Source organism: Scyliorhinus canicula, chromosome 4 (assembly GCF_902713615.1).
Source record: "Scyliorhinus canicula chromosome 4, sScyCan1.1, whole genome shotgun sequence".
Lineage (NCBI taxonomy): Eukaryota > Metazoa > Chordata > Chondrichthyes > Carcharhiniformes > Scyliorhinidae > Scyliorhinus > Scyliorhinus canicula.
The window spans coordinates 206,522,078-206,543,464 of record NC_052149.1 but is presented as its reverse complement, the minus strand read 5'-3'; the positions used below and the strand labels follow the sequence as shown (position 1 = coordinate 206,543,464).

Sequence of the window (21,387 nt, the reverse complement as noted above, 5' to 3'; positions counted from 1 at the left end):
TACCTGGGGATCCAGATAGCCAAAGACTGGACACAGATACACAAGTGGAACCTGACCAGCTTTGTCGAAGAAGTAAGAAGAGACCTTCAAAGGTGGGGCTCACTCCCACTCTCTCTGGCGTGGAGAGTGCAGATGATCAAGATGAACGTCCTGCCAAGGTCCCGCTTACTATTTAGATCCATTCCGATCTTCATCCTCAAGGCCTTTTTCCAAAACGTAGACAGTCTAATCATGGCGTTTGTGTTGGGGGTAAGAACCCGAGAATTACCAAACAGACGCTGCAAAGAAGGAAAATCAAAGAGGGCTTGGCCTTATCAAACCTACAATACTACCATTGGGCAGCAACGATAGAAAAAGTTAGGGGATGGGTACAAGAACCCGACACAGATTGGGTACAAATGGAGGAGGCATCCTGTAAAGGAACAACCCTCTGGGCCCTGGCCACAGTAGCACTCCCATCCCCCTCAACAAGGTACACAACGAGCCCAGTGGTAGCGGCCACGCTGAGAAGGTGTACCCAGTTGAGACAGCACTTCGGAATAACCAAATTGTCCCTTATGGCCCCCATCTGCGGCAATCACAGATTCCCCCCCCACCCCCCCCCCCCCCCCCCCCCCCCCGCCATGTAGGTACCACCTTCAAAAGATAGAGGTCCAGCAGCTCTCATAGAACATAGAACAGTACAGCACAGAACAGGCCCTTCGGCCCTCGATGTTGTGCCGAGCAATGATCACCCTACTTAAACCCACGTAACCCGTATACCCGTAACCCAACAATCCCCCCATTAACCTTACACTACGGGCAATTTAGCATGGCCAATCCACCTAACCCGCACATCTTTGGACTGTGGGAGGAAACCGGAGCACCCGGAGGAAACCCACGCACAAACGGGGAGGACGTGCAGACTCCATACAGACAGTGACCCAGCCGGGACATCGAACCTGGGACCACTGGAGCTGTGAAGCATTGATGCTAACCACCATGCTACCGTGAGACCCCTCTCCCCTCTGGACAGTGTGTGTACAGTGTAGCAGACCACTATGATGCGTGACATCCTTTGGGGGTTGTCTTGGACGGCTTCCCAGACTGATTCAAGCACCGGAAGTGCATCTTGATCAGTCCAGTTGCCTGCTCAATCAGCACATGTATTGACACATGAGCCTTGTTATAGCAAGTCTCAGCAGGTGCTTGTGGCCTACAAACTGACATCAGTAAACACCACCTGAATGGGTAACATTTCTCCCTGAGGAGCCAGCTCTCCAGCCACTGCTTTACCTCAAAAATGGCTGGGATCAACGAGCCCTGCAAGATGTAACTATCATGGACACTCCCCTGGAAATGGCCACACACATGCATGATGCGCATAGCGTGGTTACAGGTGATCTGAACATTGAGGGAGTGGTGTCCGTTTTGGTTCATGAATGGAGCTGCATGCAACCATGGAGGCTGCAGAAGCAAATGGGTGCAGACAATGATGCCCTGCATCTGGGGCTTGCCCGTCAAATGGCCATGTCCCTGATGTCCTGGCTTGTCCGGTCCCGGTCCAAATTGATGTATATGTGTGCCCAAGCGAATATTACATCTGTGACCACCATGGCTGACTGGGAGATGCCGCAGAGGCCCTGAAATAAGCCGCTGGCACAGATGTTCAGAGTGTCAGTGACTTTATGGGCCACAGGCAATGGATGACTTCACAGCCCATATGGTTTCAGCTCTTGCATAACCTGGCAAAGGTGGTCCACCATCTGCCTGGACAGACACAGTTTCCTCCGGCACTACAGCTCTGGCATCTGTGGAAGTTTGACATTGGAAGACCCTTTGCCGATAATGTTGCCTTCAAGGCTCCTCCATCTGTGGTTCTGCTCCTGGAAAAGCCATGGGTCTGGCCTCCCCCTCAATTGCAAGCCGCTGTCCCTAGCCGCATGCAGAGGCACGTCGATGTTGCTGCTGCTACTGCTCGATCGGAATCAACTGAATGGCGAACGCGACTGACTTCAAGATTCTCCAGAAACTGAAAGGAAGAGAACATCAAAGTGAGCAATGAGGATTCCTAATAGTGCAATGACCTTCAACCCTTCTGGGACATCCACCAATGCACTTCACCCTTGGTGAACACCTCTCCACTAAGCTTCACTCCCTCTCCTTTAACACAATAGCCACTTCCCCACAGATGTTCCTCGCAACTCCTCCCAAATGATTCTGTTGACCCTAGGGAGTCTCAATGGTACCTAATCCTCAACCAATCCTCCCCCCCCTCCCCCCCCAAGCCACCCCTGACCAATCGCACCCTCCCCAATCCAAGTGTTAGGCGATCGGGCATTGAATGTATGCAGTGGATCAGAGTTTTAACTTCACAGGGTCCCCAACGATGCCCCAGCCAGGACCTTGAATGGGGTCAGTGATGAGAGACTTTGTCATAGTGCTTTGCATTGGAGTCCACTTCAGTGTAAGCTCTCTAATGTAGACATCAGTGCAGGGTTTTTCAAAGTGTGTGTCGTGACCCATGGGTGTGTCACAGGGGGTGATCGGGAGGGTTATGGAGCGAAGTGGTAGCTGAAAATTTCCTTTTCAGGTTGAGACCTGAGTCAGTTATTAGCTTACAGCTGACTGCAAATGAAAAGGCACTACTGTACCTGACCTGTGGTAGCATATTAAAAAAAGAAATGCTGAGGCTGTCAGCATTCTGGCGTAGCATCTCCCAGGAGTATCCAGTGCTGAGTAAAACAAGAGTTTTGCTGCTATTGCTCTTCACGACGACCTACGTGTACGAGGTTGGATTTTCTGTTCTCACGAAGATGAAGACGGCACAATGGAACTTGTTGAATTCTGCACCTGTTATACACATTGCCCTCCTCCTGTGACTCTGATTGGTGTGAAATTGTGAGGACCGAGCAGACACCAGTTTTGCATTAAACGCAAGAGAACGTGGCGGGTGTCACAAAGGTCGGTTGGTGTGGGTCACGAAGATCAGCCAGCGTGGGTCCCAAAGGTCAGCCGGTTGGCAAAAGTGGGTGCTATCACAGGTTTGAGGTCACAACTTCAAAATAAAATGTTCACCCATCTCTTTGCTCAAAAGGCTCTCCCGACACTCGCCTGTGACTGGTGGCTGGTATCAAAGAGAACATCCCTTCAGATGGGAATTCTTCAAGTGAAAATCAGGTCAAATAGAATTGAAAGGGGAAGGGAAGAAGAAAATAAGACTAGCAAAGAGAGAATATGAGAATAGAATGGCAATTAACATAAAGGATAACCCAAGATGTGTGGCCAGCATCTAAATACCTGTAGTGAGAGAATAATAAGAGGTGAGGTGAGACCTCATAGGAACAACAAGGTGATATATGCTTAGAGGTACAGGACAAAGCTGGAATTTTAATTAGTATTTTGTATCGGCGTTTGCTGTGAAGGCACTGATAGCACACCAGGAGAAGCATGTGTAAATTGATAGGCAGGAAGTACAGGACAGAGCACTCATCCCAGGAATAAATAAATTGCTGAGTCCGGACAGCTTGCTTCTCAGGGTTCTGAAGGAAGCGGGAATAGAAATGGTGGTAGACGAAAGGGTTGACATCCAAAACATGGACTGTGCTCATATGTCAGATCACTGATTAATGACCTGGAAATTGCTACCTTTATGAGGGGGTGATTTTTAAAAGGAATTAGATTGGGTTCTTCCCTAAATTTCAGAGTAAAATATACTGGGCATTGCAGATTTAATGTTAGAATAGCCGGGCTGCCTCCAATATAACCCCTCCCCCCCTCCCACACACACAACCTTCATCACGATTCTTAAAAGTAACGTGTCCTCCTATGTCTGTAATCAATTTGTAATTAGACTTTGCAAAACTTATTTGATTGTAACTTCAAAGAAGACTGTTTTTCCAGCCGAATAGGAATCAGAACAATTCAGTGCTGACGAGCAAGTTGTTTACATTAAAGGAATCCCTTTAAGAGGACCGTGGGTGTATTTTAGTCTATTAAGAGGACAGTGGGGGCGGAGTTCACGTTAATGCAAACAGACTAATATTTGCAGGTGGACACGATTGAGATTGAAGCAGCTTTTGAAATAGCCCCTTCCCCCTCCCCCAAAGGTAAATTGCTGCAGTTTGAGGGAAGTCAGTCAGTCGCTCTCAGTCCTCCCGCTCTCACTAACATGCGGGATTACGATGAAATCACCGCTTTCCTGGGAGAATGGGGACCCTTCCAGAAAATTATCTTCTTCCTTTTGAGCCTCATCGTCTTTCCAACCGGTTTCTGCGGATTGTCCATAGTTTTTGTCGGGGATGTTCCGGAACATCGCTGTTTAATTCCCGGGAATCTCAATCTGAGTGAAGCGTGGCTGAATCGGACTATCCCTCTGGAACAAGAAAGAGGCAAACTCCAGCACAGCCAGTGCAGACGGTACCGGTTGGATGTGATCAGGAATCTTTCAGCGACGTTTGCCGACCCAGATTCCATCAATATGTCTGAGGTGGAACAGGAGCCCTGTTTGGATGGTTGGGAGTACAGTAAGGATCAGTACATCTCCACCATCGTCAGCGAGGTAAGTGGCTGAAGGAATACAGTTATTACATTGGCAATAGTCAGTCTGAGAATAGATTGTGAGGGTAACTGATTTAGATTTTTTTTTAAAGATGCAGGTGCCTTTTAATTCAAAATGATCAGATAAAGAGACCTGGATCGTTATCTTGCATAGCCTGGAACCAGATACATTTTAATATTTAACTTTAGTGTTTTGGTTACTCCTGAGCATTAGAGATTTGAATTTGAACTCGCATTTTTAATTGCTTCCTCCTCTGTCATCAATCATGGTTTGTCCAGCAAATTAAAACCTGTGGAATAAATAGGAGGGATGCAAAGGTACTGGAAGTAAGCACAGTAAGAAGTCTTACAACACCAGGTTAAAGTCCAACAGGTTTGTTTCAAACACGAGCTTTCGGAGCCCTGCTCCTTCCTCACCTGAGCACCTAGCTCACCTGAGGAAGGAGCTGCTCTCGGAAAGCTCGTGTTTGAAACAAACCTGTTGGACTTTAACCTGGTGTTGTAAGACTTCTTACTGTGCTCACCCCAGTCCAACATCGGCATCTCCACATCACTGGAAGTAAGAGTAGTGGTGAACAGTTGTTTTCATAACAGCTTGGCATAGTTATAAATACTAGGAAATCCAGTTGGAAAATACTGGTTTGCAGATCCAAAAAAACATTTAGCTGGAAAAAAAAGCAGTTTGATCATTCTGAAACTTTACTGTCAATTATTGGAGACAGAGGATTTCCTGTTTTCTTCCATTATGGTTTTCCTCTTCCACCGATCCATCCATCATCTCCTGAAGGTGGCAATTCTGCAGTTCAATGAGCGTTGGTCACCTGACGATATTTCAAAAGACCATTAATCATGAGTAACAGTTACCATTCACCAAGAACTGAACTGGACCAACCATTGTGGCTAGAAGATCAGCATGGGCGGCACGGTAGCACAGTGGATAACACTGTTGCATCGCAGCTCCAGGGTCCCAGGTTTGAATCCCGGCTTGGGTCAATGTCTGTGTGGAGTCTGCACATTCTCCTTGTGTCGTGTGGGTTTCCTCAGGGTGCTCTGGTTTCCTCCCACAAGTCCTGAAAGACGTGCTTGTTAGGTGAATTGGACATTCTGACTTCTCCCTCCGTGTACCCGACCAGGCACCGGAATGTGGCGACTAGGGGCTTTTCACAGTAACTTCATTGCAGTGTTAATGTGAGCCTACTTGTGACAATAAATATTATTATTATTATCAGGTCAGAGGCTCGAAATCCTGTGGTGATAACTCAATTTTTAACTCCCACCATCTGCAAAGCACAAGTCAGGAGTGTAATGCAGGAGTGTAATGCAATAGTGTCCCACTTGCCTGGATGAGTGCAGAGCCAACAACACTAAGCTTGACACTATCCGGACAAAACAGCCCGCTTGATTGCTACCCCATCCTCAAACATTCACTGATGAACAATTGTAGCAGTGTGCACTATCTACAAGATGCACTGCCAGAGCAGGCTCTGTGGACAGGACCTTCCAAACTCACGAACATCCAGAAGATCAATGGCAGCAGACACATGGGGAAAACTGCCATCTGGTAGGAGGATAGTGAAAGATTGAAAGAGAAAAAAGACAGGATGATGTAACAGACAGACACATGATAGGTGTCATTTAATGCCCTGAACTCCAAACTAATATATTTTGGTAGAAGGAGAGGAAATAAGAACTAGGAGCAGGAGTAGGCCATCTTGCCCCTCGAGCCTGCTCCGCCATTCAATGAGATCATGGCTGATCTTTTGTGGACTCCGCTCCACTTTCCGGCCTGAACACCATAACCCTTAATCCCTTTGTTCTTCAAAACACTATCTATCTTTACCTTAAAAACATGTAATGAAGGAGCCTCAACTGCTTCACTGGGCAAGGAATTCCATAGATTCACAACCCTTTGGGTGAAGAAGTTCCTCCTAAACTCAGTCCTAAATCTACTTCCCCTTATTTTGAGGCTATGTCCCCTAGTTCTTCTTTCACCCGCCAGTGGAAACAACCTGCCCGCATCTATCCTATCTATTCCCTTCATAATTTTAAATGTTTCTATAAGATCCCCCCTCATCCTTCTAAATTCCAACGAGTATAGTCCCAGTCTACTCAACCTCTCCAGCTCTGGGATTAACCTAGTGAATCTCCTCTGCACACCCTCCAGTGCCAGTACGTCCTTTCTCAAGTAAGGAGACCAAAACTGAACACAATACTCCAGGTGTGGCCTCACTAACACCTTATACAATTGCAACATAACCTCCCTAGTCTTAAACTCCATCCCTCTAGCAATGAAGGACAAAATTCCATTTGCCTTCTTAATCACCTGTAAACCAACCTTCTGTGACTCATGCACTAGCACACCTAAGTCTCTCTGCACAGCGGCATGCTTTAATATTTTATCGTTTAAATAATAATCCCGTTTGCTGTTATTCCTACCAAAATGGATAACCTCGCATTTGTCAACATTGTATTCCATCTGCCAGACCCTAGCCCATTCACTTAACCTATCCAAATCCCTCTGTCGACTTCCAGTATCCTCTGTACTTTTCGCTTTACCACTCATCTTAGTGTCATCTGCAAACTTGGACACATTGCCCTTGGTCCCCAACTCCAAATCATCTATGTAAATTGTAAACAATTGTGGGCCCAACACGGATCCCTGAGGGACACCACTAGCTACTGATTGCCAACCAGAGAAACACCCATTAATCCCCACTCTTTGCTTTCTATTAATTAACCAATCCACTATCCATGCTACTACTTTACCCTTAATGCCATGCATCTTTATCTTATGCAACAACCTTTTGTGTGGCACCTTGTCAAAGGCTTTCTGGAAATCCAGATATACCACATCCATTGGCTCCCCGTTATCTACTGCACTGGTAATGTCCTCAAAAAATTCCACTAAATTAGTTAGGCATGACCTGCCCTTTATGAACCCATGCTGCGTCTGCCCAATGGGACAATTTCTATCCAGATGCCTCGCTATTTCTTCCTTGATGATAGATTCCAGCATCTTCCCTACTACCGAAGTTAAGCTCACTGGCCTATAGTATCCTGCTTTCTGCCTACCTCCTTTTTTAAACAGTGGTGTCACATTTGCTCATTTCCAATCCACCGGGACCACCCCAGAGTCTAGTGAATTTCGGTAAATTATCACTAGTGCATCTCCAATTTCCCTAGCCATCTCTTTTAGCACTCTGGGATGCATTCCATCAGGGCCAGGAGACTTGTCTACCTTTAGCCCCATTAGCTTGCCCATCACTACCTCCTTTGTGATAACAATCGTCTCAAGGCCCTCACCTGTCATAGCCTCATTTCTATCAGTCGCTGGCATGTTATTTGTGTCTTCCACTGTGAAGACCGACCCAAAAAACCTGTTCAGTTCCTCAGCCATTTCCTCATTTCCCATTATTAAAACTCCCTTCTCATCCTCTAAAGGACCAATATTTACCTTAGCCACTCTTTTTTGTTTTATATATTTGTAAAAACTTTTACTGTCTGTTTTTATATTCTGAGCAAGTTTACTCTCATACTCTATCTTACTCTTCTTTATAGCTTTTTTAGTAGCTTTCTGTTGCCCCCTAAAGATTTCCAGTCCTCTAATCTCCCAGCAATCTTTGCCACTTATTTGCTTTTTCCTTCAATTTGATACTCTCCCTTATTTCCTTAGATATCCACGGTCGATTTTCCCTCTTTCTACCGTCCTTCCTTTTTGTTGGTATAAACCTTTGCTGAGCACTGTGAAAAATCGCTTGGAAGGTTCTCCACTGTTCCTCAACTGTTCCACCATAAAGTCTTTGCTCCCAGTCTACCTTAGCTAGTTCTTCTCTCATCCCCTTGTAATCTCCTTTGTTTAAACACAAAACACTAGTATTTGATTTTACTTTCTCACCCTCCATCTGTATTTTAAATTCCACCATATTGTGATCGCTCCTTCCGAGAGGATCCCTAACTATGAGATCATGAATCAATCCTGTCTCATTACACAGGACAAGATCTAGGACCGCTTGTTCCCTCGTAGGTTCCATTACATACTGTTCTAGGAAACTATCGCGGATACATTCTATAAACTCCTCCTCAAGATTGCCTTGACCGACCTGGTTAAACCAATCGACATGTAGATTAAAAGCCCCCATGATAACTGCTGTACCTTTTCTACATGCATCAGTTATTTCTTTGTTTATTGCCTGCCCCACCATAACGTTACTATTTGGTGGCCGATAGACTACTCCGATCAGTGACTTTTTCGCCTTACTATTCCTGATTTCCACCCAAATGGATTCAACCTTATCCTCCATAGCACCGATGTCATCCCTTACTATTGCCCGGATGTCATCCTTAAATAACAGAGCAACACCACCTCCCTTACCATCCACTCTGTCCTTTCGAATAGTTTGATACCCTCAGATATTTAACTCCCAGTCGTGACCATCCTTTAACCATGTTTCAGTAATGGCCACTAAATCAGTCATTTACGATGATTTGTGCCATCAACTCATTTACTTTATTCCGAATACTACGAGCATTCAGGTAAAGTACACTTATGTTGGGTTTTTTTTTACCTCTGTTTTGAATCTTAACATATCCAGTTTTATTCCTTTTGTTATTACTGGGCCTATTCACTGAGCTCCCCTCAGTCACTGTACCTTGTACTGTCGCCCTTTTAGATTTTTGACTATGTCTTCTCTGCCTTGCACTTTTCCCCTTACTTCCTTTTGCTTCTGTCCCTGTTTTACTACCTTCCAACTTCCTGCATCGGTTCCCATCCCCCTGCCACATTAGTTTAAACCAGGGGTTCTCAACCTTTTTTAACCCATGGACCCCTTTTCCTCTTAATCTTTTTTTGTGGACCCCCATAGCCATTCCACAGAAAAAAAAGCTTCTTATATGCGTGGTAAACTAATCCTAAAGTCCATCTACCTTACCGTGAGGGTTGGAAACGGATTAGCGGTATTTTCGTACGTTGCCAAACTTATTCTAATATGAAAAGTAATGAAAAAACTTTTTACTGACTAAATTGAATTAAATTACTCTAAAAATAACCAATTCATATCAAATATACACAGTTTCTAGTGATTACTGTGTTAAATTATTCATTAAACTTGTCAAGGAGAAACGTGGCATAAGCGTCAGGTCAACCGTGGGTATTTAATAAGCTGCTTCTGTCATTAAAGGTCCTAGGCTGTTCCTAGGGGACAATAGCCCAGGCAATCTTCAACAACAACTGTCATTAAAGCACAATAAACCCATTTGTCATCAACCGGTATGGATTTTTTTTTCTCAGAATACAGTACCACAAAAATAAACACAGCAAATGCACCTTTTTGGTTCTGAGCCCCTTCAGCCCTCAAGGTAAATTAGATAGATTATAATCTCTCTTTGGCCTTTGTCAGTGAGAGAGAGAGAGAGAGAGAGAAAGGTGAATATTCATCATGAAAACAAACATTTTTTTCTTCTACTTGATTCTCAGTAATAACAATTGTTCTGAAGTAGAATTGCTCTATGGACCACTAAAATATCACCGTGGACCCCCAATTCGGTATTTTTTTTGTGTGGACCCCCAGTAATGTTACATGGACCCCCAGGGTCCATGTGGACCCCGGTTGAGAACCACTGGTTTAAACCCTCCCCAACAGCTCTAGAAAACACCCCCCCTAGGACATCGGTTCCAGTCCTGCCCAGGTGCAGACCGTCCGGTTTGTACTGGTCCCACCTCCCCCAGAACCGGTCCCAATGCCCCAGGAATTTGAATCCCTCCCACTTGCACCATCTCTCGAGCCACGCATTCATCCTATCTATCCTGACATTCCTACTCTGACTAGCTCGTGGCACTGGTAGCAATCCTGAGATTACTACCTTTTGAGGTCCTACTTTTTAGTTTAACTCCTAACTCCCTGAATTCCGCTTGTAGGACCTCATCCCTTTTTTTTACCTATATCGTTGGTGCCTATGTGCACCACGACAGCTGGCTGTTCACCCTCCCCCCCCAGAATGTCCTGCAGCCGCTCCGAGACATCCTTGACCCTTGCACCAGGGACCCCTTACGATCGAGTCCTCTATCACTATAGCCCTGCCATTTTTCTTCCTGCCCTGCTGTGCAGCAGAGCCAGCCACGGTGCCATGAACCTGGCCTCTGCTGCCTTCCCCTGGTGAGCCATCTCCCTCAGAAGTATCCAAAGCGGTATATCTGTTTTGCAGGGAGATGACCGCAGGGGACACCTGCACAGCCTTCCTACTCTTGCTCTTTCTTTTGGTCACCCATTTTCTATCTCCCTCAGTAACTTTCACCTGCGGTGTGACCAACTCGCTAAACGTGCTATCCACGACCTCCTCAGCATCGCGGATGCTCAAAAGTGAGTCCATCCGCAGCTCCAGAGCCGTCAAGCGGTCTAACAAGAGCTGCAACTGAACACACTTCGTGCACGTGAAAGAGCCAGGGACAGTGGACGTGTCCCTGAGCTCCCACATCGCACACGAGGAGCATGACACGGGTCTGGGATCTCCTGCCATGTCTTAAACCTTAGGTAAACTTATACAACAACAATTTCAAAATAAAAATAAATAAATTAGACAATGAAAAGAAAAATTACTTCCCAGGGTTAAAAAGCACCTCCTCACACTTTGCACTGAATTACCTCACTGCACCAAATTACCAAGTAAGTTGCAATCCCACTCTAGATGTGTCTCACTCAGGATGTGTCTCCTTGATACAAGCAAAGAGTTAAATGTAAAAGGGAATGCAGGAACTGATGAATAGGGGGGTTAAATGTGTAGAAATCATTGGCCAGGACAGGTTGAGAAAGTATAAGAGACCTGGGGGGGATTCGCCTGCAATTGTCGGGGTGGCCAAGAATGGCGCGAATCACTCCGGCATCGGGCCGCCTGGATGTTGCGGAATTATCTGCACATCCGGGGGCTATGCCGGCGCTGGAGGTGTTGGCACCGCGCCAACCGGCGCCGAAGGGCCGATGCCAGCGGCGTGCGTTGGCGCATATGCAAAACTGTCGCCGTGTTTCCTGCGCATGCGCAAGGGTTTCTTCTCCGCAACGGCCATGGCGGTACCTTACAGAGGCTGGCGCAGAGGTAAATAGTGCCCCCACGGCACAGACCTGCCTGCAGATGGGCCACGATCGCGGGCCGGGCCACCGTGGGGGCCCGGATCCCCGAGGACCCCGCTAGATGGTCGACAAGCCAGGTCCCGCCGGGATGGACCATATCCATTTCACGCCGGTGGGACTGGCCAAAACGGGCGGCCGCTCGGCCCATCGGGGCCCAGAGAATTGCCGGGGGGGCCGCTGCCAACAGCCCCCAACCGGCGTGGCACGATCTCCGCCCCCGCCCGAAAACTGGCACCGGAGAATTCGGCAGCCGGCGTCGGAGCGGCGGGGCAGGATTCACCCCCCCCCCCCACCCCCCCGGCGATTCCCCGACCCGGAGAATCCCACCCCTGAGCCTTGTAAATAGAAACGGATAATAAAAAATAAGAGAATTAAAATAAAGGGATTCTAACACACTCACTGCACCGCCCGCCACCCCTCTTTATGACCTACAGTTCTTTATAGATCTACATAAATAATTCACAAAGCCAATTTAGCAGTTGTTGACATTCTAGAATTTTGTTCAATCATATTCAGGCAGGCAAAATCTTGGAAATGCTATATTCCAATACTCATTGTCGAATGAAAAGCCAACATGTTAGCATGATGTGTACCCCTGTGCCCAAACATGTGCGACGTGGTGTCCCCCAGTTGGTACTGCGCACTCTGCCCCTGTATGTCTTTCTTCCCCATCGGTGCCTGTCACAATAGGGGCCTCTGGCCCTGGTGGCCATTCCTGCTGCCAGGAATATTGTCAGCTGGCACTGCCCATGCCAGTGGTACACTTCTTGGCACACATCTGGTGCTCCCACAGGGGCTACAGTGGGCGTTGTCCTTGGGTGGACCACCTGAAACCGCTCCGGCGGTGGCAATTGGGTGGAGGGTGGGGTGAGTATGGCGGAGGGGTGGGTGAGGGGGGTGTGACACCCATACGGCCAGTGTCACTCTGCAGAGCCATGGTGGGTGGCCAGTGGTGTGCGCAGCGAGATGGCTGCCTTTCAAGTCGTGGCAATGACAGACTCTGCCCCAGTCCCATTGGGGGTTGCCCGGGCAATACAGCCTGTTCCCCCACCGCCCCCCCCACCCGAGCCAATGTCCAGCCCGGCAGCCCACAGTTGCACATCTGGGTGTCCGACCTCTTCTCTCTCCCTCGTCAGCCATGACACCAATTTCACGTTTTTAAAAGCACAAGTGAACCTCGCTGTCGGGACTTCAGCCCATTGGATGCTGAGAATCGCGTAGGCCTCAAAGAATACTGAGTCAGGCACGCTAATAATATGCCGAAGGCAAATTATTGTATGTGCATTCTGGAACACATTGATGCTGCTGTTGATACAATGGAGAATTGCGATTTGGCCTGAAACCATCATCAGAACTGATTCTGCACCCAATCGCGTTTCCCGATTGCAGCATCAGCCTGACATGCCATCAATCAACACGCAACGGGTAGTGAACGTAACTGAGGCTTTAATAAACTAAACAGAAAGCCTCCTGGCCTCTGATCCCAAACTGGATCAGAGGCAGAGACCAGCCACCTTTTATACCTGGCCCGAGGGGAGGCGGAGCCATTGGGCAGTGGTTTATCACATTACATATAATACAGTGGCCATTTACCACAATACACATATTATACACTACAGTGGTTTACCACACGGCCGACGCAGAATCTCGCCCAATATATTTTGGAGATTCAACAATAATACCAATTGTATATTGTCTGTAACTTGCATTTACACATCTTGTTATGCCCTTAGTTTGTCATGAAACACTGCCCTGCTAATGAATTACCTTTGGAATGTAAATATTATTCTAACAAGATAAATGTCAGGGCAGCATCCCACAAACAGCAATAAAATGGACAACTTGATAATCTGTTTAGTAAGGTTTGTTGAGGAAAACTAATTGACTGAAAAAAATGTTCTATGCCTCTTCAGGGTGTCCAATGGACTGTTTTACATCCATCCACAAGGGCAGATCTCATCTTAAACACAGCACTGAGTTGAACTGCAAATGTCAGCTCAGACTGTGCTCAAGGCCCTGCATAGGATTTGAACCAACTGTTTTCTGAGATAGAGGTATAAATACAGCCACTGAGCTGAGACTAACCTATTCACAGGCTTGATGAAGCAAATAGGTTTTTCCTCATATCCTATTTTGCCTGTTTTTGGGTCCTGTGCAGTAAAACGGCTTGTCTGTAATTGTTCCTCGATCCCATGTCAGGAGTGTTTCATTTCTCTTTGTATTTCAGTGGGACTTGGTGTGTGATAATGACTGGAAAGGGCCATTTTCCATGTCTGTATTCTTTATCGGAGTGCTGATTGGCTCCATTATTTCTGGGCAGTTATCAGACAGGTGAGCTGTTATCTTCATCAACTTTTGTCAGAAAGAATGTTCAAACCATGTCCCAGAGTTGCTTCCTCCTCTTCCAAGTGGAAGCAGTGGATTAGTTGTATTGTCACTGGATCAGTAATCCAGAGATGCAGGGTAATGCTCTGGGGACCCGGGTTCAAATCTCACCATGCCAGAAGTGAAATGTGGATTCAATAAACATATGGAATTAAAGGTGTAATGAGACCGTGTTGCAAAAATCCATCAGGGTTACTGATGTCCTTCAGGGAAGGAAATCTGTGGTACTTGCCCACTGCGGATGACTCTTCATACAGTGGTTAGCACTGCTGCCTCACAGCTCCAGCGTCCCAGTTTCAATTCTAACCTCGGGTGACTGTCTGTGCGAAGTCTGCACTCTCCTGGTGCCTGCGTGGGTTTCCTTCGGCTGCTCCGGTTTCCTCCCACAGTCCAAAGATCAAATCATTGAATCATAGAATTTGCAGTGCAGAAGGAGGCCATTCTCCCTGATCGACCAAGTCCAATCAAGGTTCGCCACCTTGATGGCTGGGCGTATCCTTACCGGCCATTTCAGCCTTTCCAAATGAGGAAGGCAGGCGCTGTCGTGTCTGGTAGATAGGTCAAATTAACATGCAAGTCCTATGGCCCCGGGATGCCTGGATATGTCCTTTTCCCTGTGTTTTGCTAGAACCTGGGCATTAGTTTATTTCTTAGTGTTTATTTGAGCTGCAGTCTGCTTGTCCTCAAACTTCTCCAATTCTCCCAACATCCTTTGCAGGAGGCCATCTTAGGTGGCCATTTGGCCACAATGGCAACTGAAAAATGAAAACCGTTTATTGTCACGAGTAGGCTTCAATGAATTTACTGTGAAAAGCCCCTAGTCACCACATTCCGGCGCCTGTCCGGGGAGGCTGGTACGGGAATCGAACCATGCTGCTGGCCTGCTTGGTCTGCTTTAAAAACCAGTGATTTAGCCCACAGTGAGCTAAACCAGCCACTGGCTCACTGCATGGGGATTTTGCCTTTCTGTTTCCCTCGCTAGTACTTTGTCAGTGAATGTCAGGTCGAGCAACAATGCTGCTTAATTAAATATCTGCTCTTTCTCACACCCTTCATACTGAGGCAGCTGTGGTTGGATAGGACACAGTTTTTGGATGTCTGAAAGCAGGAAATCAGAAAGCGGAAGATTGGATTGATGGAAAGTGGATTGGTTCCCAGAAGGAAAAAACAGTTTGGGCCAACATTCTTATCTTTCCATTTTTAATGTTTTGTTCCCCCCTTTTGGGTTGGAAAGCAAGAGATCCACGGTCATGCCATCTGCTGTTGGAATTCATGCTGGGTTGTAGAATGAGGTTCAGGTGGAAATAAGGCAGGAACACATCCTCATGTTTTCCGCAATGCTGATTCACAATGGCCCAATATTCTCATAAATGCTGATTACAGTGGCCCAATAATTTGCAACAAAATCCCCAAAGGGGCTCGCGAGACACCGATACGCTAAGAATTCAACTGAACATGAGTTCAAATCTCGCCATACTGGAGTTTGAAATAAGGTTTAAGTATATGGAAATGAATTGTAGCGGCACAGTGGTTAGCACTGGTGCCTCATAGCTCCAGGGACCCAGGTTCAATTCCAGCCTTGGGTGACTGTGTGGAGTTTGCCGATTCTCCTCGTATCTGAATGGGTTTCCTCCAGGAGCTCCAGTTTCCTCCTGCAGTCCAAAGATGGGCAGGTTAGGTGGATTGGCCATGCTAAATTGCCTCTCCGTGTTCAGGAATGTGCCGGTTAGGTACGGGGATAGGGTGGGTGGGGGATTGAACCTGGGTAGTGCTCTTTCGGAGGGTTGGTATAGATTGGATGGGCTGAATAGCCTCCTTCTGCACTGTAGGGATTCTATGAAAAGCTGTTATCAGTGAACATGAAACTGTTAGATTATTATTAAACCATGCCTAATTCATGAATATTCTTTAGGGAAGGAGCCCTGCCACTCTTACCTTGTCTGGTTTTCCTCTGGCACCAGTCTTTCTTCTTAAGTGGTCTAACAAATCACTCAGTTGTATCAAGTTCTAACTCGGGATAATTGGGAATAGATAATAAATAACGAGGAATAGATAATGAATAATAGCAACAGTGGGAGAAAGAATTTTTTTACAAATAACCTTTGAGATTCATGCCTGACAAGTAGCTGAAAGGTCCAATGGAAGAATGACTGGCAATGGTCTATGCAAACATATTCCAGTTGTTGCTGCAGTCTCCTGCAGGCACTGAGCATTTTATTTTTTAATAAACATTTTATTGAGGAATTATTTTGATATAACAACAACACAATAAACAATGTATATGAAACTATAAACATAGTGCAAAACCGTCTCCCTCCCTTCCAGGTCCCACCTGTATTAACCCCCTACTCTAAGCTGAACTTGTGGGCAGCACGGTAGCATGGTGGTTAGCACAATTGTTTCACAGCTCCAGGGCCCAGGTTCGATTCCCAGCTTGGTTCACTGTCTGTACGGAATCTGCACGTTCTCCCCGTGTTTCCTCCGGGTGCTCCGGTTTCCTCCCACAGTCCAAAGATGCGCAGGTTAAGTGTATTGGCCATGCTAAATTCCCCTAGGGTTGGGTAGGGTTACTGGGTTATGGGGATAGGGTGGAGATGTGGGCTTGGGTAGGTTGCTCTTTCAAAGATCCGGTGCAGACTTGATGGGCCGAATGGCCTCCTTCTGCACTGTAAATTCTATGACAACCCCCCCCCCCCCCCCCCCCCCCCCCCCCACCACCACCCACTCCCCACCCTTTTGCTGACGATTAATTTTCCGCAAAGAAGTCAACGAACGGCTGCCACCTCCGGGTGAACCCTAACAGTGACCCTCGCAAGGCGAACCTGATTTTCTCCAAACAGAGAAAGCTAGCCATGTCCGATGGCCAGGTCTCCGACGTCGGGGGCTTTGAGTCCCTTCAAGCTAATAGTATCCGTCTCCGGGCTACCAGGGAAGCAAAGGCCAGAACGTCTGCCTCTTTCTCCTCCTGGATTCCCGGGTCTTCCGACACCCGGAAATCGCCACCTCTGTACTCAGCGCCACTCTTGTTTTTAACACCGTGGACATGACATCTGCAAACCCCTGCCAAAATCCCCGAATCTTCGGACATGCCCAGAACATGTGGACATGGTTCGCTGGTCCTCCCGCACATTTTACACACCTGTCTTCCACCCCAAAGAATCTGCTCATCCGGGCCACTGTCATGTGAGTCCGGTGAACGACCTTGAAGCGTATCAGGCTGAGCCTGGCACATGTTGCGGACGCGTTGACTCTACTCAACGCGTCTGCCCATAGACCATCCTCTATCTCACCTCCCAGCTCCTCCTCCCACTTGCACTTCAGCTCCTCGGTCTGCATCTCCTCCGACCCCATAATCTCCTTATAAATGTCCGAGACGTTCCTTACTCCTACCCACCCTCTGGAAACTACCCTGTCCTGAATCCCCCTTAGCGGTAGGAGCGGGAAGGTTGACACCTGTTTACGTAGGAAGTCCCGCACCTGCAGATACCTGAATTTGTTTCCCCTCGCCAACCAAAACTTCTCGTCCAGTGCCCTCATACTTGGAAAGCTCCCCTCTATAACCATATCCCCCATCCTCTCAATCCTTGCTCTCCGCCATATCCGGAACCCCCCGTCCATACTCCCCGGGGCAAACTGGTGATTATCACAGATTGGGGACCAGACCGATGCTCCCTCTGCTCCCACATGTCTCGTCCATTGCCCCAAACTCTCAGGGCCGACACCACCACGGGGCTGGTGGAGTACCGTGCCAGCGGGAATGGCAGAGGTGCAGTTACCAATGCCCCAAAAATGGTGCCCTTTCATGAAGCCGCCTCCATACGCTCCCATGCCGACCCCTCCCCTACCACTCACTTTTTGATCATGGCTATATTCGCCGTCCAGTAATAGTTACTAAAATTTGGCAGCTCCAGCCCGCCCTCTCCCCGACTTTGCTCAAAATTACCTTCCTTACATGCGGGGTCTTGCCCACCCAAACAAAGCCAGTGAGCACTTTGTTGACCCATAATAAAGATGGGGTGGACCGGTTGAATCTCGGGTGGACCGTCATCTTCACCATCTGCACCCTCCCAGCTAATGACAAGGGGAGCACGTCCCATCTCCGAAAATCTTCCTTCATTTGGTCTACTAGTCGGGCCAGATTTAATTTATGCAGCCGGTCCCATTCCCACGCCACTTGAATGCCAAGGTATCTGAAGCTTCCCCCTATTAATCTAAACGGCAGCTCTCCCAAGCGCCTCTCCTGTCCCCTCGCCTGGATAGCAAACATCTCACTTTTCCCCATATTTAGCTTATACCCCGAAAACGTCCGAATTACCCCAGAATCCCCCACCCCCGGACCAGCCCCTTCCAGCCCCTTGAGGCTCTCAGAGCAGTTGCCAACGGCTCTATAGCTAGCGTGAACAGTGGGGAGAGGGGGAATCCCTGTCTCGTCCCCTGGTGCAGTCTAAAATAGTCCGATGTTGTCCTATTCATCCGTACACTTGCCACAGGAGCCTGATACAGCAACCTGACCCAGTCAATAAAGCCCCACCCATACCCGAACCGTCCCAGTACCTCCCACAGATAATCCCATTCTACCCGATCAAAAGCCTTTTCTGCATCCATTGCGATCACTACCTCCACCTCCCTACCTTCCGGGGGCATCATGATCACATTTAACAGCCTTCTTACATACATTGGCCACCAACTGCCTACCCTTAATAAACCCCGTCTGGTCCTCCCCAATAACGTCCGGAACACAATCCTCAATCCTGGAGGACAACATTTTGGCCAGCAGTTTGGCGTCCACATTCAACAGGGAAATCGGCTTGTAGGACCGACACAGCTCTGGGTCCTTGACCCGCTTAAGAATCAGCGAAATCAATGCCTGTGACATCGTCGGGGGCAGCACCCGTTCTTCCCTTGCCTCATTGAACATCCTCATCTACACCGGCCCCAATATCCCAGATAAAGTTTTATAAAACTCCACTGGGTACCCGTCCGGCCCCGGGGATTTACCTGACTGCATGACCTTCAGACCCTCCATGAGCTCTTGCAACCCTATTGGGGCTCTCAGCCCTTCTACCAGCTCCCCGTCCACCTCTGGGAAATTCAGCCCCCCGCAATAAGTTCCGATCTATACAGCCTACTGTAGAAATCCCTAAATGCTTTATTCAACCCTGCTGAATCTCCGTCATTTACTTTCCCTATCTCCCTGGCTGCCTCCCTCTGTCTAAGCTGTTGTGCAAGCATTCTGCTGGCCTTCTCTCCATACTCGTAGATCACCTGACCTTACCTTTCTCAGCTGCTCCACCACCCTCCCTGTGGTTAACAAGCCAAATTCTGCCTGTAACCTCCGCCGTTCCCTTAAAACCCTGCTACTGTAGACTCTGCATACCTCCTATCGATCTGTAGTATCTCCTTAACCAGTCGGTCCATCTCTGCCCTGTCCACCCTCTCCCTATGGGCCCGTATCGAGATCAGCTCCCCTCAAGTTCCTCTTTCAAACTCCCTTCAGTGCTTCCCAGACCATCGCTGCTGAAATTTACCCCGTGTCGTTGACCTGCAGGTAGTTCTGAATACATTTCCTCAGCCGCTTGCACACCCTTTCGTCAGTCAAAAGTCCCACATCTAACCTCCAGTACGTGCGCTGGTTGCAGTCCTTACTAACCTGCAGGTCAACCCAGTGCGGAGCAGGGTGTGAGATTGTGATCGCCGAGTACCCCGTGTCCACCACCCCTGCCAATAATGCTCTGCTCAAAATGAAGAATTTGATCTGGGAGTACACTTTATGCACGTGTGAGTAGAAGGAGAACTCCTTCACGCTCGGCTGCCCAAATCTCCATGGATCCACCCCCTCATCTGCTCCATGAACCCAGGGCTGGCGCCCTGCCCGTTTTCGAGCTTGACCGGTCCAAGCCACGGTCAATAATTGTGTTGAAGTCCCCTCCCATGACCAACCTGTGCGAGTCCAGGTCCGGTATCTTCCCCGGCATCCTCTTTATAAACTCCACATCATTCCAATTTGGCGTGTACACATTTACTAATACCACCCCATCCCTGGCACTGGATAGTCTCCCACCTATTGTTCCCATCCCCGCCCCCCCCCCCCCCCCCACCCCCACCCCCCACTCATACGAACATACTCCAACATCCAACAATCCCCACACAATTGCCTGACAGAAAGACTGCAAAATCTAAACAAGCACACCTCCATCCCCCAACAGTGAAAATGAAAACCTTAACTCACTCAGCTCTGCCACTGGTCCCAAATCAATACAGATGGCATTACAAACAGCTTCTACAAAACGAAAATTGAGAAACTTTTTTATAAAGAACAGAGAAACTAAAAGAACAAAAAACATGAACGCTGCAGCAAAGTTCAAATGTTCTCAGTCCACCGCCAGTCCTTTCCTTTTCACAAAGTCCAGTGCATCCTCAGGCGACTCAAAACAAAAGTGCTGTTCCTCGTCGTGACCCAGAGATGGGCCGGATACAACAGTCTGAACTTCATCTTTTTCTTAAAAAGGATTGACCTAATCTGGTTGAAACCTGCTCTTCTCCTAGCCACCTCCACATTCAGATCTTCGTAGACCCGCAGGATACTATTGTGCCACTTACAGCTCCGTGTCTGCTTGGCCCACTGTAGAATGCGCTCCTTATCCAAGTACCTGTGGAATCTCACCACCATTGCCCTCGGGGGTCTCCCGTTCGCGGCTTCCTCGCAAGTCCTCTGTGAGCCCTGTCCACCTCCAAGGGTTGGGAGAATTCCCCATCCCCCAGCAGCTTCTCAAACATATCTGCGATGTATGCCCCAGCGTCCGCTCTTTCGGACCCCTCCAGGAACTTAACGATTCTCAAGTTCTGCCGGCGGGACCTATTCTCTAGGTCCTTCACCTTTCCAGGAGCTTCTTCTGCTGGTCTCTCAGCATCCCCTGCCTCCAACTCGACCGCAATTTGATGTTCCTTCTGCTCAGCCAACACCTTCTCCACCTTCAGGATCGCCCGATCCTGGGCGTCCAATCTAAGCTCCAGCCGCTCAATTGACTCTTTTATCGGGTCCAAGCAGTCCCGTTTCTGCTTAGCAAAGCCTTCCTGAATAACTTGCACCAGCTGCTCCGTTGACCGCTGGGTCGACAAACCAGAGGTCCAGTCCTCCGCCATGCTGTCTCCTGCTGCAGCTTCAGCCCAAGCCTTCTCTGTCTTTCTGTTTCTGCCTTTACGAGCACTTCTAGTCCTTCTCTCCATGCACCGATGTGGGAATTCAGTACACAATTGCCTCTGTCTTCAGTTTTACAGTTCAAGTCCAGTTGAAAATCGGGGGAAAAGGTCCAAAAGTCCGACCAGAGCGGGAGCCACCAAA

General features: G+C 48.1%; 1 protein-coding gene across 2 annotated transcripts in view; it reads left to right on the top strand.

Annotated features, from left to right (window-relative positions):
- The first annotated feature begins 4,107 nt into the window (after window positions 1-4,107).
- Window positions 4,108-21,387, top strand: part of LOC119965335 (solute carrier family 22 member 5-like) — a 90,030-nt gene continuing 72,750 nt past the window's right edge. Inside the window, exons 1-2 of one of the 2 annotated variants that reach the window (XM_038795957.1) lie at window positions 4,108-4,540; window positions 13,888-13,991. In XM_038795957.1, the coding sequence (XP_038651885.1) occupies window positions 4,151-4,540; window positions 13,888-13,991 (494 nt within the window). In that variant the 5' untranslated portion in view covers window positions 4,108-4,150. The remainder of the gene's footprint in view (window positions 4,541-13,887; window positions 13,992-21,387) is intronic. The other variant, XM_038795958.1, reaches the window with a different exon arrangement.